This window comes from Anolis sagrei, chromosome 1, assembly GCF_037176765.1.
Source record: "Anolis sagrei isolate rAnoSag1 chromosome 1, rAnoSag1.mat, whole genome shotgun sequence".
NCBI classification, from domain to species: Eukaryota; Metazoa; Chordata; class Lepidosauria; order Squamata; family Dactyloidae; genus Anolis; species Anolis sagrei.
The window spans coordinates 263,950,613-263,964,890 of NC_090021.1; the positions used below are offsets into that span (position 1 = coordinate 263,950,613).

The 14,278-nt window shown below is 37.1% G+C and overlaps 1 protein-coding gene across 2 annotated transcripts in view; it reads right to left on the minus strand.

The window, feature by feature from the left end:
- Positions 1-3,404: 3,404 nt before the first annotated feature.
- Positions 3,405-14,278, minus strand: part of NELL1 (neural EGFL like 1) — a 604,942-nt gene continuing 594,068 nt past the window's right edge. For both annotated transcript variants that reach the window (XM_060765757.2, XM_060765749.2), the window contains 2 exons: positions 9,693-9,917; positions 3,405-5,843 (listed from right to left, as the gene is read on the minus strand). In XM_060765757.2, the coding sequence (XP_060621740.1) occupies positions 5,793-5,843; positions 9,693-9,917 (276 nt within the window). In that variant the 3' untranslated portion in view covers positions 3,405-5,792. The remainder of the gene's footprint in view (positions 5,844-9,692; positions 9,918-14,278) is intronic.

The following is a 14,278-nucleotide window of genomic DNA, read 5'->3' on the forward strand; positions in this document are numbered from 1 at the left end:
CTAAGAACTTCATTTAAGTATTATCTATACACATAATAAAAGTGAAAATATGTATGTGTGTATGTGGCTGGGGTGTCTACTTACAAAGACAAGTTCCTACTTCCACAAAGAGCTATAACTTCCACTACTTAGAAAACACCGATGGGCCTTCCTCCAATGATATTGCAGGTTACAGTGAGCACCATGAACATATACAAGAGCCCTGTCAATGTCCTTCACAAACACCATACTGCCCACCACCCAAGTGAAGGCATTTCATCCTAGATCTTTCCTCCACCACGGACATCCCAATGTTTCTTACTTTCTCCATTGGTGTGGAATTTGCATGATCCCCACTGCCTCACCTATAACCCTTTCCTGTTCTTTTCTATGGCACACAGCAAACAGAGGAATTGATCAGCAATTGAACATACTAGAGAGGTTTGGGGAGAATTCACCATGATTTATAGGAGTTGTAGGTATTGGGTTAGGGTTAGGGTTTGCCTTGAAGGATTTATTCCAGCCATAATATTTGTAATCTATCTTTCGGGCCTGAGATTATGCCTATGCTGTTTTGGTTGTTGGAAAGGAGAAGAAACAAGATATATAAATCAGCTTAAACGTCAGATTTAGAATATAACATTTTGTTATCCATTACTTTGATAACCGTTATTTTTGCAATAATAATTTTAAGCAATTTACTTTTTTGACTATAACTCACTATCTTTCAGTGGAAAGCCTGGTTGCAAGATGACTTAGTTTGAACAATGGGAGTGAGAGGAGAAATAAAGGATCAAATGAATGGCTATCTCAGACTACAGCCAGAAAGACGGATAACAGAGAAATAAAAAGATAATGAAGGAAGAGAGATTAAACATAGGGACAATATGGGCATCACTAAATACACAGTTTAATTGGGATGTGTAAATAAAATGAAATTAGTGTGCTCTTTCTGCTTCCCTCCCTCTGAAGATGGAAGAACATAAGGGTTGGGAGAAAATAGGATGTTTGCTAGACCATCTGCCCAAAACAATGGCACAGAGGGTTCAAGTGACCTGGATGGATTGTCTAATCAGATGTGAACTGTGAGAAAGAGTTTGGAGGAGAGGAACCAGTTCTTCTCTACTCAGAAACTAGTATAAGCAAATGGTTGAAGGAGAAGGAGGTTGGGGGAAGGAAGAGAGATTGATGAAGGGTATATTCCAATGACATAATACTGTTAACTCTGTTGAGTAAAGAAGAATTATTTTTCCAAATTGCAGTAACACTTAATCTGTGGGGTGAACAGAGTAATTAGTAAAACAACAACAACATATTACTGTCATTTTGTGCTACTGTTTGGTGGATTTGCAATTGATTGAATGCCCAAGCCCAAAGGGTGCTCACCAATAATTGCTCTTCATTTTGGAAAAAAGTGACTAGTGGTGTGCTGCAGGGTTCTGTCCTAGGGCCAGTGCTGTTCACCAACTTTACTGATGACTTGGATGAAGGTTTAGAGGGAATTCTTATCAAGTTTTCAGATGACAATAAATTGGGAGAAATAGCTAACACTTCAGATGATCAGAATTCAAAACATTAACAGTTTAGAGAGGTGGGCAAAACTCACACATGAATTTCAATGAGAAATGTAGGATACTTCACTTAGGTAGAAAAAATGAAATGCGCAGATACAGATGAGTGATGTCTGGCTCAATAACAATCCATGTGAAAAAGATTTTGGAGTGTTAGTTGATCATAATTTGAACATGAGCCAACAATATGGTGCAGCAGCTAAAATGGCAATGGGATTTTGGGCTAAATCATGAGTGAATGAATGAAATTGTATTATTGGGATCTGGCTAAGGACCTATTAAGGCTTCCCATGGCTAAAAAAAAAAGTATCCTAAGAAAATTAGAACCTGGAAAACTGCATTATGGAGGAACAAAGGAGGCATTGAAGAAGGAAAACTGATAAACTGCTGAATTGCTGACATAATTGATCTGGGAACTTCTGGGGTAAACAGGACATATTTACATGGTCAGAGACAATAATTCTTTAAGTAAGGAAGTAAAAAAACATTGGTTCCTTACATTAAGGAAATAGACAACATTTGTCCGGAATTGATCGTTTCTGGAAGCTTTAGCTGAATAATAAGTTGTCAGTCAAGAAACAACAACAACAATAAAATGTACTACACAAAGAGACACTTTGCTCTTGGAAACATGGAAGATCTGTGGGGAAGGCAGAGCCTGTCCACCTGCCTCCTTTAAAGATGGCCTGAATGAAAAAGGTGGCAAGTTGAATGCATGTGCAGTGAATGTTGAGTGAATGTTTCCCTTTGTCTGTGTAATCAATATACCTATTATAAAACCAGTACTGGGTCTGTAAGTCTACTTCTTTCTTTGAAAGTGCCTAATGCAACCTGTCTCACTGAAAATGGGTTAAAGAATATTTTTAAGGTTCAGAAAGTATTCATGACAGCTGCATCAAAAGAAGTATAGTGTCTAGATCAAGGGAAGTAATGAGGCCCCTCTATTCTGCTTTGGTCAGACCTCACTTGGAATACTGTGTCCAGTTCTGGGCACCACCATTCAAGAGGGATGTTGACAAGCTGAAATGTGTCCAGAGGAGGGCAATGAAAATGGTAAATGTCTGGAAGCCAAACTCTATGAGGAGTGGCCTAGGGAACTGCGTATGTTTGGAGAAAAGAAGATTAAGAAAAGACATTAGAACCTTATTTAAATATTTGAGAAGTAGTTATATTGAAGTGGGAGCAAGCTTGCTTTCTGTTGCTTTAGACACTTTATGATGCAAACTGCAGAAAAAGAGATTCTACTTAAACATTAAAAAATTCCTGGCAATAAAAGCTGCTTAATAATGGAAAGCACTGCCTCAGAGTGTAGTGGAGTCTCCTAAACAGAGACTGGATAGCCAGCTGTTGGGGTTCATTTGAGTATGCATTCCTGCATGGCGGGGAATGGGACTGGATAGCTTTTGTGGTCTCCTTCATGAGTATTTCTATGAGTTCAGGAACAACATGTAAATAGCCATGACATGAGGACTATGATGCTTATATAATAAGTATGGGGAAGGGCAGATTCCAACTATTGCATGATCAGAGCAGAATTATGACCTCCACAATAACTCAAAATATAAACTACAATGGTGCAAGTCCAGTTTAAGCAATTGTAATTCAATAACAGTTTTTCAAAACATTTTTTTACATTCCCCCCATATTCTTGTGGGATGTTTGTGCTTAACACTGACTTATCCCTTCAATGATATAGTATGTGATTTCTGCACTCTGCACGCAAAAGGTAGTAGAAAATTAAACAAAGGTGAAGAAATAAAGATCCCATATATATTTCTGGCACGCATTAAAGCTTTCAACTATAGGTTCTATCAACTATAGGTTTTTTTGTTTTAAAAAGATAGAGGCAAGGAGAACTGTACACAGGAGTTTATTTAGATGACACACATTTTAAATCACTCCCCTTTACATCCCACACCACTGTATCATTTCCTCCAGTTGAATTACCATTGGGTTTTCAATATGATTTGCCAGATGGATTAATTATATGGTTTACAAATGTCCTTTGAAGATCCTTTAAAACACATTATAACACTTTTGTTAAAACAAATATAAATATAATTAACACATAGAAAATGCTTAAAATGAAAAAAAGTGCTTAAAATGAAAAGAGAGAGAAAAAACATTGCTAGCATGGAGTCAAACATGGAGTCCAGTGTTCAATAATCATTTCCATACAAAACAGTCCTTCCTTGTATGACATTCCATCTACACACTAAAACTTCTGCATGTGTAGCAGAAAGTATTACACAGAAAGGCTTATTTTTAGGTAGGATTCTAGTTATACAGTATATGTAAATCATTCTCAGAAACGGTATCAGTGCTAAGGCTAAACTAAAAAAAAGGTTGACTCCAGACCTTTCATATTCTTGTGCAATGTCCCCATAATACAGTGATCCAAGCGGAACAATATCTGCTAGTTTTCCATTGAGGACACCCAACTACAGCACTCAGGAGTCAAGTTTTACATTTCTTTGCTAAAACAACAATGTCATAAATGCAATATGTACTTGCTAAGCTGGTCTGCACAATTTGGTTCTGCATAGAAAAATAGAATGAATACAAGCATATTAAAAACACAATGGCCCTATTGAAAGATCCATGGGTGCAGTACTGTTTGTAAATCTGTTTCTCTTGGGTTAGCCATCATAGCAAAAAGCAATACTTTTTAAATACATCTAATTGGTCAAACTTCTGGATGTGATACAACTGCCTAATCTGGATGTGGGTATTTCACCTTCCCAGTTCTCATACAGCAATTTAATATCCAGACCATGATGTGTGAATCAGCTGATCTACATACATAGACAGGAATGAATATACTGACTCTTAAGCAGAGACTGATTTTGTTTTATTTTAACCATGTCATAGCCTCGCAAAATCAAACCAAGTACCTAGAATTCAAACTTGACCTTTGCACATGTTTCAAAGTTTTAAATACAATTTCTTCCTAACTTTGGGCATTTAAACAGTATTTTACAGATGGGTGGCTTCATAAATTAGGTTTTTTTGAATGTCAGAAGAGAAAAATGAGGACAAGGAGGTTTGGTGAGTTCATTACATGTAATGAAAATTGGAACATAGATTGTACCATCTTTCTTCCAAGGCCAGGAGTGATATATACGGAAATTATAGTTAAATGAAGTGACATTTACATCATTCCTTGTAAGCCCTAACATGGTACAAATAAAGAGTGACTTTGCCATTTATGGCATATGCAGTAGAGGATGGCAATTTTATTATGCTGAAGCAATGATACGGGAGAGTTTATAAGCTCATGTATACCAGTGTAACTGATATCCAAATCTTATCCAATCCCTTACAGTGTACAGGTGTAAAGCCCTTTGATTACTTTATTGAACGCTACACAGCCCTGATTGTATTACACCCACATTCGGTGTTTGTGGTTTGACTTGCAAACTACAACACTCTGCTAAGCCTAATGTTGATAAGAGGCATGGTTTCCTGGGTACTTTCTGAAGCGGTACTGATGAAAAAGGTGCCATCCTTTCTCTCCACCTCCACAAGGAAATTGTTGCTGTTTGTTCATTTGTTTGCAAAAGAAAGTGCATTTTTGCCACTTCATTACATTTGTGACATTGTTCCTTTTATTTATTTATTTTCCATTTTCCATAAAGGTTGGCTGAACTTTGATTACTTCCAGCCAATACAAATCAAATGTACCTTGGAATGTTTTACAATGTTTGACAGCTATGAAATATAAGTACTATGCAATTTGACTGTACATACATACATATTTTCATAAATACATCTGACAGGGACCTCAGAACTAAATTAGCAATTGTATGGGACAAAAGTACAACAGGCAGACTTATTTTGTCAAACTCTGAAATAAATAAATAAATAAATAAATGAGAATTTCCAGTATGGCGTTTGTACACAAATTAAACAAATAAATGCATCCTATTTTACCAATGAAATAATTTCAACGCATTTGCAAATGAGCGGACAGGAAAAGGGTGTAATTTACAACACTCTAAAACTTTTAACAACCATTGATTTATATGCATTGTACTGTAAAAGTCACCCGAGAGAAGCCTAGCAAAGATGAACGCATAGTGGCAGGTCCCAAAGGCAACTCCCAAATATCTTCTTCCGGCAGAGACTTTGGTAATTGTCTGTTGTATAAAACGCCCCTCTCTCTTACAGCTGCATCCATGTTGAAAGTGGGAAATTGCATCAGTATTCCTCAACATGAGAATAGTCCCAGGCTCTTATACTTCAGTTATTGTGAAGACAATCTAAATCCACTGAGCAACAGACATTTCCATTCTGTACAGAGTGGATGGAGGAAAAATATAAGAAAACATAAATATGCATTAAGACCGTTAGTAGAAATAGTGAGAATATACATCTTCTGACATGGATTGTAGCCATCTGGACCAGGACATTGTACACTTTTCCACTCATGACCCCTTTTGGCCCAAGAAATTTTTATGTGACCCTTGGTATATAGGTATATAAAATATGGATAAAATCTAACAATTAGTGATAACAAATCAGCATTTGCAAGGCTTTCTAAACAGGCTGGTTTTCCTTTTTATGGAGTAAAACTGACACATTTTCTGTTCATTGTAAGTGTAAACATTGCACCACGGATTCACATAAATGTCTAAAACAGCAATTGGGTGACATTCAGAAAGATTTTTGGGACCCTAAGATTGAGCTAACAGGACCCCATTTGGGATCAGGACAGACAGTTTAATAAGAAGTAATCTAGACAAATGAAGAGAGTATTCTGTTTCTAATATAACGGAAAACAGACAGTTACAGGTTGAGTATTCCTAATCCAAAATGCTTGGAATTGTTTTGGATTTTGAATTTTTCATAATTTGGAATACTTTTATTTACATATATGTACACAATGAGATATCTTGGAGATGGAATGCAGGTCTAGACACAAAATAAATATATGCTTCATAGATATTTTATGCACATTGCCTGAAGTTAACTATATACAATATTTTAAAGTTTGTGCATGAAACAAAGTTTGTGCACACCTAACCAGCAGGAAGCAAAGATTTCACTATCTCAACTACCCAGGTGATTTTTTTGGGAGTGATTTTGAGTATTCTGGATTTTGGGATTCCAGATAAGGAATGTTTGACTTGGAGTCAGTTTTTGATTTCATAGTCCAGCTTTGAACAAAATTATCTAGAACCCACTGCTGCAATCACTTGGATGTAGAATGGCATAAGCCCTTTCCCTTCTATAAATAGATTCCCTCCCATGAGACTAAGAACTTACATGCAAATATCCAGTTATGCAGAAATTGGACTCAATCAATTTATCCCCTTCAAAGCTTGTGAAAGACGAGAAAGCCAATCCCATAAAAGAATTTCCAGGCAATTGTCCATTCATACAGCACAGCAGTCTCTCTTACACTGAAGATAATGGACACACCAGAAATACTTGTTCCTTCTGTATACTATGCCTAGTAAAGTAAAATGTAGGGCCTAATTATGTGTTCAAATGAAGGGTGCTTCATTCAGATGGTGAAGGATATGGATTGAGAACAATGATGTCTAACTTGGAAAATGACGTGCAAACAGTTGTATATTTCTCCCCCCACCCTTTTGGCTTCATCTGGGGTGTAACAGGGATACAAACCCCAGAAGCTGAAATGGAAAAATAATTTGTAATAGGTTAATTTTATTTCCACATGCGTAACTCTTCCATTATTTGATGAACGGTAGATTTTTTTCCCCCTTTCAGTTCAAGTCACATTTGCTCACTAATACTAGCTGGATTCTTTCCTCTGTTCTTGAATCTATTTAAAACCATTGAAGTGATAACAGAAAGTTGGCACTCTAACGTAAAATATGGAATATAGAACTATTTCAAACCAGTCCTTTGATCACTGAAGACACCAGTGTTGTGAACTGTAAATCCATGTTGGTGTTTTGTCAGTCATGTGGACTGGAAGCAAAATGAGATCAGGAAATTAGGTTTCCAAAAAGAGCCATGTGATTATATCTTTCTGGCACCATAGGACAGGAAGCTCTAGAATATTGAAATATTTTTCAATGTCTCTGAAGTATCAGTTAAATCAAGTGGAATTGAAGCAATCACTGCTGTGACTGTATTTTAAATGTGCAAATATCTAAATTAATTGAAATGATTTCATATAACTGAATTTATTAATGCTTGCAAAAGTTAGCAACCTTTTATTTGCTATTGGATTTTCCCCTTATGTGTGCAGTATTGCTTTCATTCTTTTATCTTGGTCCTGCCTTCAGTAACTGTTATTGACAATTTTTATTTTATTTTTACACACACACTATTATACAATACCTAAGGAACTCTGGCCAGGACGTGATCTAAAAATGCAAGAAAAAAAAGTACAGGTACAGGTTATTTGGGCCCAAGTGTTAAGAAATGAGTAAATGTGACTTGAAGTTAAAATTAAAGGAATAGTTTCCTGTCTTTCACATGGGTTTTGGGAAGTGAATACTAGGTGAGGAAAACACCCCTTATTCCTCTCAGCAACCAGAGCGATTTTAATATTGTGCTAATCCTGTTTCTTCTGTCATATGATTTGAGGCTGTGACATCTGAGTAAATACAACTCAACCTCAGAGATATAAAAGTGGAAGCAACTCCCAGCTCCCAGGGAAACAGTCCCAAAGACCAAGAATAATCACAGAGAATTAGCATTCAACTGGTTCTGCTGCATCTTATTTGTTGTGCAGTGTACAGGACAAGAACAATCGGCAACGAAGAAAAATCCTTAGACTATTTTATACAATGTTTCATAGAACAGGATTTTTTACTCCCAGGGATCAAGAAAAGAGAAATAAAAAGCAATTCTATTCATGGGAATGATGTTAAAAGAGCAAGGCATTGTGATTTGGCTGCCAAGCATGGTTTGAATACTGCATATTAATAGTTGCAAAAAATACTAGTATTTTAGGACTTATTCATTCTCTCATTGAAAATAAAAGTCATAACTTTAGATAACTGAATCTAATTGCCTAAGTGAATTAGATTCAATTAAGAGCAAAAGTGGATGTAGTGAAAAAAGCATGAATTTACTATATATACTTATGTATAGAAATTTAGTCAAAATCAATCTTTAAAAACTTCATCAAATTTATCCATGGGTCAGATTAAGGGTTATACCTGAACTTGCCCCTCCCCAAAGGGGAGAACCATTCCTTTCTCCAAGTAGAGTGGCAAAAGTTGAGAGCTTAGTTTCTCCTGGGAAAAGCAGCCTGCCATATTGACTCTGCTGAGGTTTTACTTTTGGTCTTTTTGAATGCCCAAGCAGAAAAATGGTAATAGTGGCACTTTGGTGCTTTCCCTCAAATAAACATTAAGAGGTGTTTGGGGGTTTTTTTTTGGGGGGGGGAGGGGGTGTTGGGAAGGTTTTCTGAATTGATTATGATAAAATACCAGAAGAAATTGTGTGATCTAGAAAAAATACTTTGGAAAATGCTAATTAATTCTATATCACAACTGATGATTTCATTACTATGACCACATTTTCAAACTTCTTCAATGGAACCCTTTATGAATTCATCAATAAATTATGCCATGAGCACTTTAGTATCCATTCTAATACTCACCAGTTCTGTTAATTACATCATATATTATGACAAATTTACACCAAAGAGCTTCACTATATTTATATTTTTATAAAAACGTAACTACAAATGGAAAATTAAAAAAAATCAATTTTGTTCGTCATGATTTTTTCCTTATGATAACATTTTTTTTCTTCTCTAATCTTCAATGTATATTTTCCCAGTCCATGTAAAGAAATGTAGCAAGATTCATAATCTAGACAAACATAAAGTGAGTCTATGGCGTCCTCCAATTTATATTACTGTAACTTCTTCCAAATAAGTTGTTTTTTGAAAATACAAATTTATAATTTTTTTAAAAAATCTTCTTGTTTATTCACATCAATGTCCTACTGTAGAAAGTTCTGGTTCAGACTCCTGCACAATAATCATACAATTACCATCACAACTAATTGCATGATTTTGTTATAAATTATCATTCTGTAACTGTATTCCACTAATTCTAATAAACGAAGGACAAACTTCCTCAGGAAGAACTCCAAGTCTATCTTGCAAATTTTGCACAGCTGTTCCTGTTATCTTTTATGACTAAATACCTTGCATTTGCAGGTTGTACAGGGAGATCCGAGCATTGTCCATACAGAGCCACTCAGTCGTGTGATTCCATAGCTATCTAGACATGTTTTTCTGATATCGTAAGTTATGTTGTCAGCCAAACAAGGGTCACTGACACAACGAGGACAACACTCTCCTTCTGATATTGCTGTGTAGTCACAGCTCAGAGTTGGGCATGCAAATGGCCAACAATCCACTTCACCTTCCTATGAAACACAAAATAGAAATAGAAAGTTAAAACAAAATATTGCATTCAAGTGTGAAATGAACAAAATATCAATATTTACCACTGATTGACCTTGGTTTTAAAAGTAGCTCTTAAGTTACAAAGCAACTGAATCACTATTAAAAGTGTATTGACCATTTTTTTTGATGTGGGGAGTTCCTGGTGGTGTAGCAGGTTAATCCACTAAGCTGCTGAGCTTGCTGACTAAAAGGTTGGTGGCTCAAATTTGGGGAGTAAGGTGAGCTCCCCCTGTTAGCACCAGCTTCTGCCAACCTAGCAGTTTGAAAACATGCAAATGTTAGTAGATCAATAAGTACTGCTCTGGTGGGAAGGTAATGGTGCTCCATGCAGTCATGCTGGCCACATGACCTTGTAGGCATCTACAGACAAAGCTGGCTCTTCAGCTTAGAAATGGAGATGAGCACCCCTCCCCCCCCCCCCGACTCGGACTTGACTAGACTTTATGTCAAGGGGAAACATTTACCTTTATCTTATTGTGACGTGGAGTGAGTGCTACATCCCCATATCCGTATATTGCTAAGGGCACCTATGCACATATGCATCTAATGCTTTATTTCATGGAGTATGATCACTGATCTTGCAAAAGTTAATTCAGCAGTTTTGCCAAATTACATAATAATACATTCAGCATTAACTGCTACATAGAAAAACCTGTTAATTATAAAGTACGAAGTGGATATTAAGGCACAAATTCTTCGATATTTCTGTAAAACACTGCTGACGTGAATCAAGCTCTTTCAATGAAGCCTGGATTGGAATACTTCCAGATCAATTGTATCCTAAAGCCTTGTTTTTCCATGACTAATTGGTACTTTATGCCACGTTACAATTACTTACAATAGCCTACCAGGCATTTTGTTTAACACTATTACTTTAAATGACTAGAATTTGTTTTAAAAAATGTTGATATAATATTTTAAATAGAGCAGAGCTAAGTTTTTTTAAAAACTGTCAGCCACAAGTTAGAAAAATGTTGCATGCAACTAGTAATTTAGATATTAATCAAAATTGTGCAGGCCCACATTTACCCCATGGGTTGGACTCATGGTCATACTGTGTGCCATATATCATAGAATCATAGAGTTGGAAGAGACCTTGTGGGCCACCCAGTCCAACCTCCTGCCAAGAAGCAGGAAAATCCCATTCAAAGCACCCCCAACAGATGGCCATCCAGTCTCTACTTAAAGGCCTCCAAAGAAGGAGCCTCCACCACAGTTCGAGGCAGAGAGTTCCACTGCTGAACAGCTCTCACTGTTAGGAAGTTCTTCCTAATGTTCAGTAGAATCTCTTTTCTGTCATTTGAGGTCATTGTTCCGCATCCAAATCTCCACAGCAGCAGAAAACAAGCCTACTCCCTCCGCCCTATGACTCCCCCTCACATATTTGATACATGGCCATCATGTCTCCTCTCAGCCTTCTCTTCTGCAGGCTAAACATGCCCGGCACTTTAAGCCACTCCTCATAGGGTTTGTTCTCCAGACCCTTGATCATTTTAGTTGCCCTCCTCTGGACACATTCCAGTTTGTCAACATCTCCCTTCAATTGTGGTGCCCAGAAGTGGACACAATATTTCAAGTGTGGTCTGACCAAGGGGTAGCATGACTTCTCTGGATCTAGACAGTATACTCCTATTTATGCAGGCCAAAATCTCACTGGCTTTTTAAAGCTGTCACATCACATTGTTGGCTCATGGACTCCAAGATCTTTTTCATGTTACTGTAGTGAAGGCTGGCATCCCCCATTTTGTATTTTTGCATTTCATTTTTTCTGCCTAAGTGGAGCATCTTGCATTTGTCTCTGTTGAACATCATTTTGTTAGTTTTGGCCCATCTCTCTAATCTGTTAAGATTGTTTTGAATCCTGCTCATGTCTTCTGGAATATTGGCTATCCCTCCCAATTTGGTGTCGCCTGCAAACTTGATTATCATTCCTTCTAACCCTTCATCTAAGTCATTAATAAAGATATTGAACAGAACTGGGCCCAGGATGAAATCCTGAAGCACTCCACTTGTCACTTCTTTCCAGAATGAAGAGGAAGCATTGGTGAGTACCCTCTGGGTTCATTCACTTAACCAATTACAGATCCACCTAACTGTAGTTTTGCCTAGCCCACATTTGATTAGTTTGTTTGCTAGAACGCAACGAGGGACCTTGTCGAAGGCCTTACTGAAACCCAGATATGCTACATCCATGGCATTCCCTGCATCAACCCAGCTTGTAACTATATCGAAAAAAGGGATCAGATTAGCCTGCCATGACTTGTTTTTGACAAATCCATGTTGATTATTAGCAATGATAGCATTCATTTCTAAGTGTTTGCAGACTACTTCCTTAATGATCTTTTCCAGAATCTTGTTTGGTATCGATGTGAGGCTGACTGGACAGTAATTGTTTGGATCGTCCTTTTTTCCAGTTTCCTCTGGTACCTCCCTTCCTTTCCCAGAGTGAAACAGACACTTGCAGCACACAGAAAAAGGGATTGGGACCACAAGTTAAGTGAGATGTCATGGCAGGGCCTTCTCTCTTTTTTTTTTTCCTACATGCTGTAAGTTTCTGTTTCACTCAGTTTCTGTTTCACCCCTGGGCAACATCCTTGCACACGGCCAATTCTCTCACACCAGAAGCGACTTGCAGTTTCTCAAGTCGCTCCTGACACGACATGCCACACTCAGTGTCTGAACACCCTCCCCCTCCATCCCGTATTCACCTTATGAGGACTAGGCTGCTGCATGAAAATTCAAACAGCAGTATACACTTATGAATAATCAAAACTGCCAGTCTGATACTAGCAAATGTGGAGGGCCAACTATAGTTTATTATAGGCTAACAAGCCATGAAGACATGGTGAATGCTGCTTTTCAGAAATAAATCCAGGATATATCAATGATGTAAGACTGTAACTACGGGGGACTTCAATTGCCCTCATATTTTCTGGGAGACTAACTCTGCTAAGCATATTTAGATGTGAAAATATCAAAACGAAAAGGCAAAACTACTTAAGACCCTAGGTTTTTCCCAAAAAGAGAACTGTACACTTCCAATGTAGCAGAAGAGACATCCTGGATTGCAAATCAGTATTGATTAGAAGTTAATCGGGCATTATTTAGCTAACCTAAATTAGTTTAATTCTACTGGGCTAGATGAACTGCATTCCAGAGTACTGAAGGAACTTGCTGATGTAATGTCTGAACCATTTATTTATTTATTTATTTATTTATTTATTATTTGATGCACTTATTAACCGCCATTCTCAGCCCATTTGCCATCGTTTTTGGGAAATCTTAAGAACAGATGAGGTGCCTAAGGATAGAAAAAGATCAAATATTGTCATCACCCCCTTTTAAAAAGGAGAGAGGGGAGATCCAGGAAATAGTCTATCTACACATATCTGGAAAAGTTCAAATGCCGTCCCTCTATTATTATTTTTAAGAGAGGGGGATCCAGGGAACTTTAGATCAATCAGTCTGATCTCAATGCCAGGAAACAGACTGTTTACAGGTATACTAAGGTCAATACAGTGATCAGCAGGAAGCAGCATACGTTTGCCAAGAGCAAAGTCTGCCAAACTATAATCTCGTGAATGCTGTGGATGCCATTTGTCTGGATTTCAGCAAATCATTTCATAATGCCCCCATAATATTTTGATTAGCAAACTGATTGCATGTGTAAAAGATGGCAACAGATGGATCCACAATTGTTTGGAAAACCATACATGAAATGTTGCCTTCAATATAAAACAGGCATGCACATTAAACATTTACTGATTATAGATCTTAAAGCAATTTATTTTAAATAATTATTTGGTCTACATATAATTTTAACATTAAAGATGAAAACAAATGTGCATACTAGTGAATGCCACAAATCTTTTGGCAACAACATGCAATGTCAACAGTGGACTCAGCAGAAATGCCAAAGCTGTACTCTACAAAAAGGGAAATCAGTCAATTAAGCAAGCTTTGCAAATACTGATATATTATTAGTAAATAATTGATTTTATACCAATTTGATATAGCTATATTCTAGAGATGTGCAAAATGGCTGAAATCTGATTATCATTTCATTTTGGTGATACAAATGTTCCCCACTTTGATTACTAAAGATTCAGAAGGGTCCTGTGCCAATTTGCAATCTGAATCTCTGAAGCTTTGTAATTGCTTTGTTAAGATTTGTTCCATTAGCGGCAGATGAGGAAATTGTGAGGCTCCTTTCTCTGTCAGTTTTATGTCTATCAGGAGGGAACTTGACATACTTTTAGGCAACATATTTGACATTAAGCCTGCCAAGTTTCAGAATGTTTCGGTCATCCACTGATTTTAG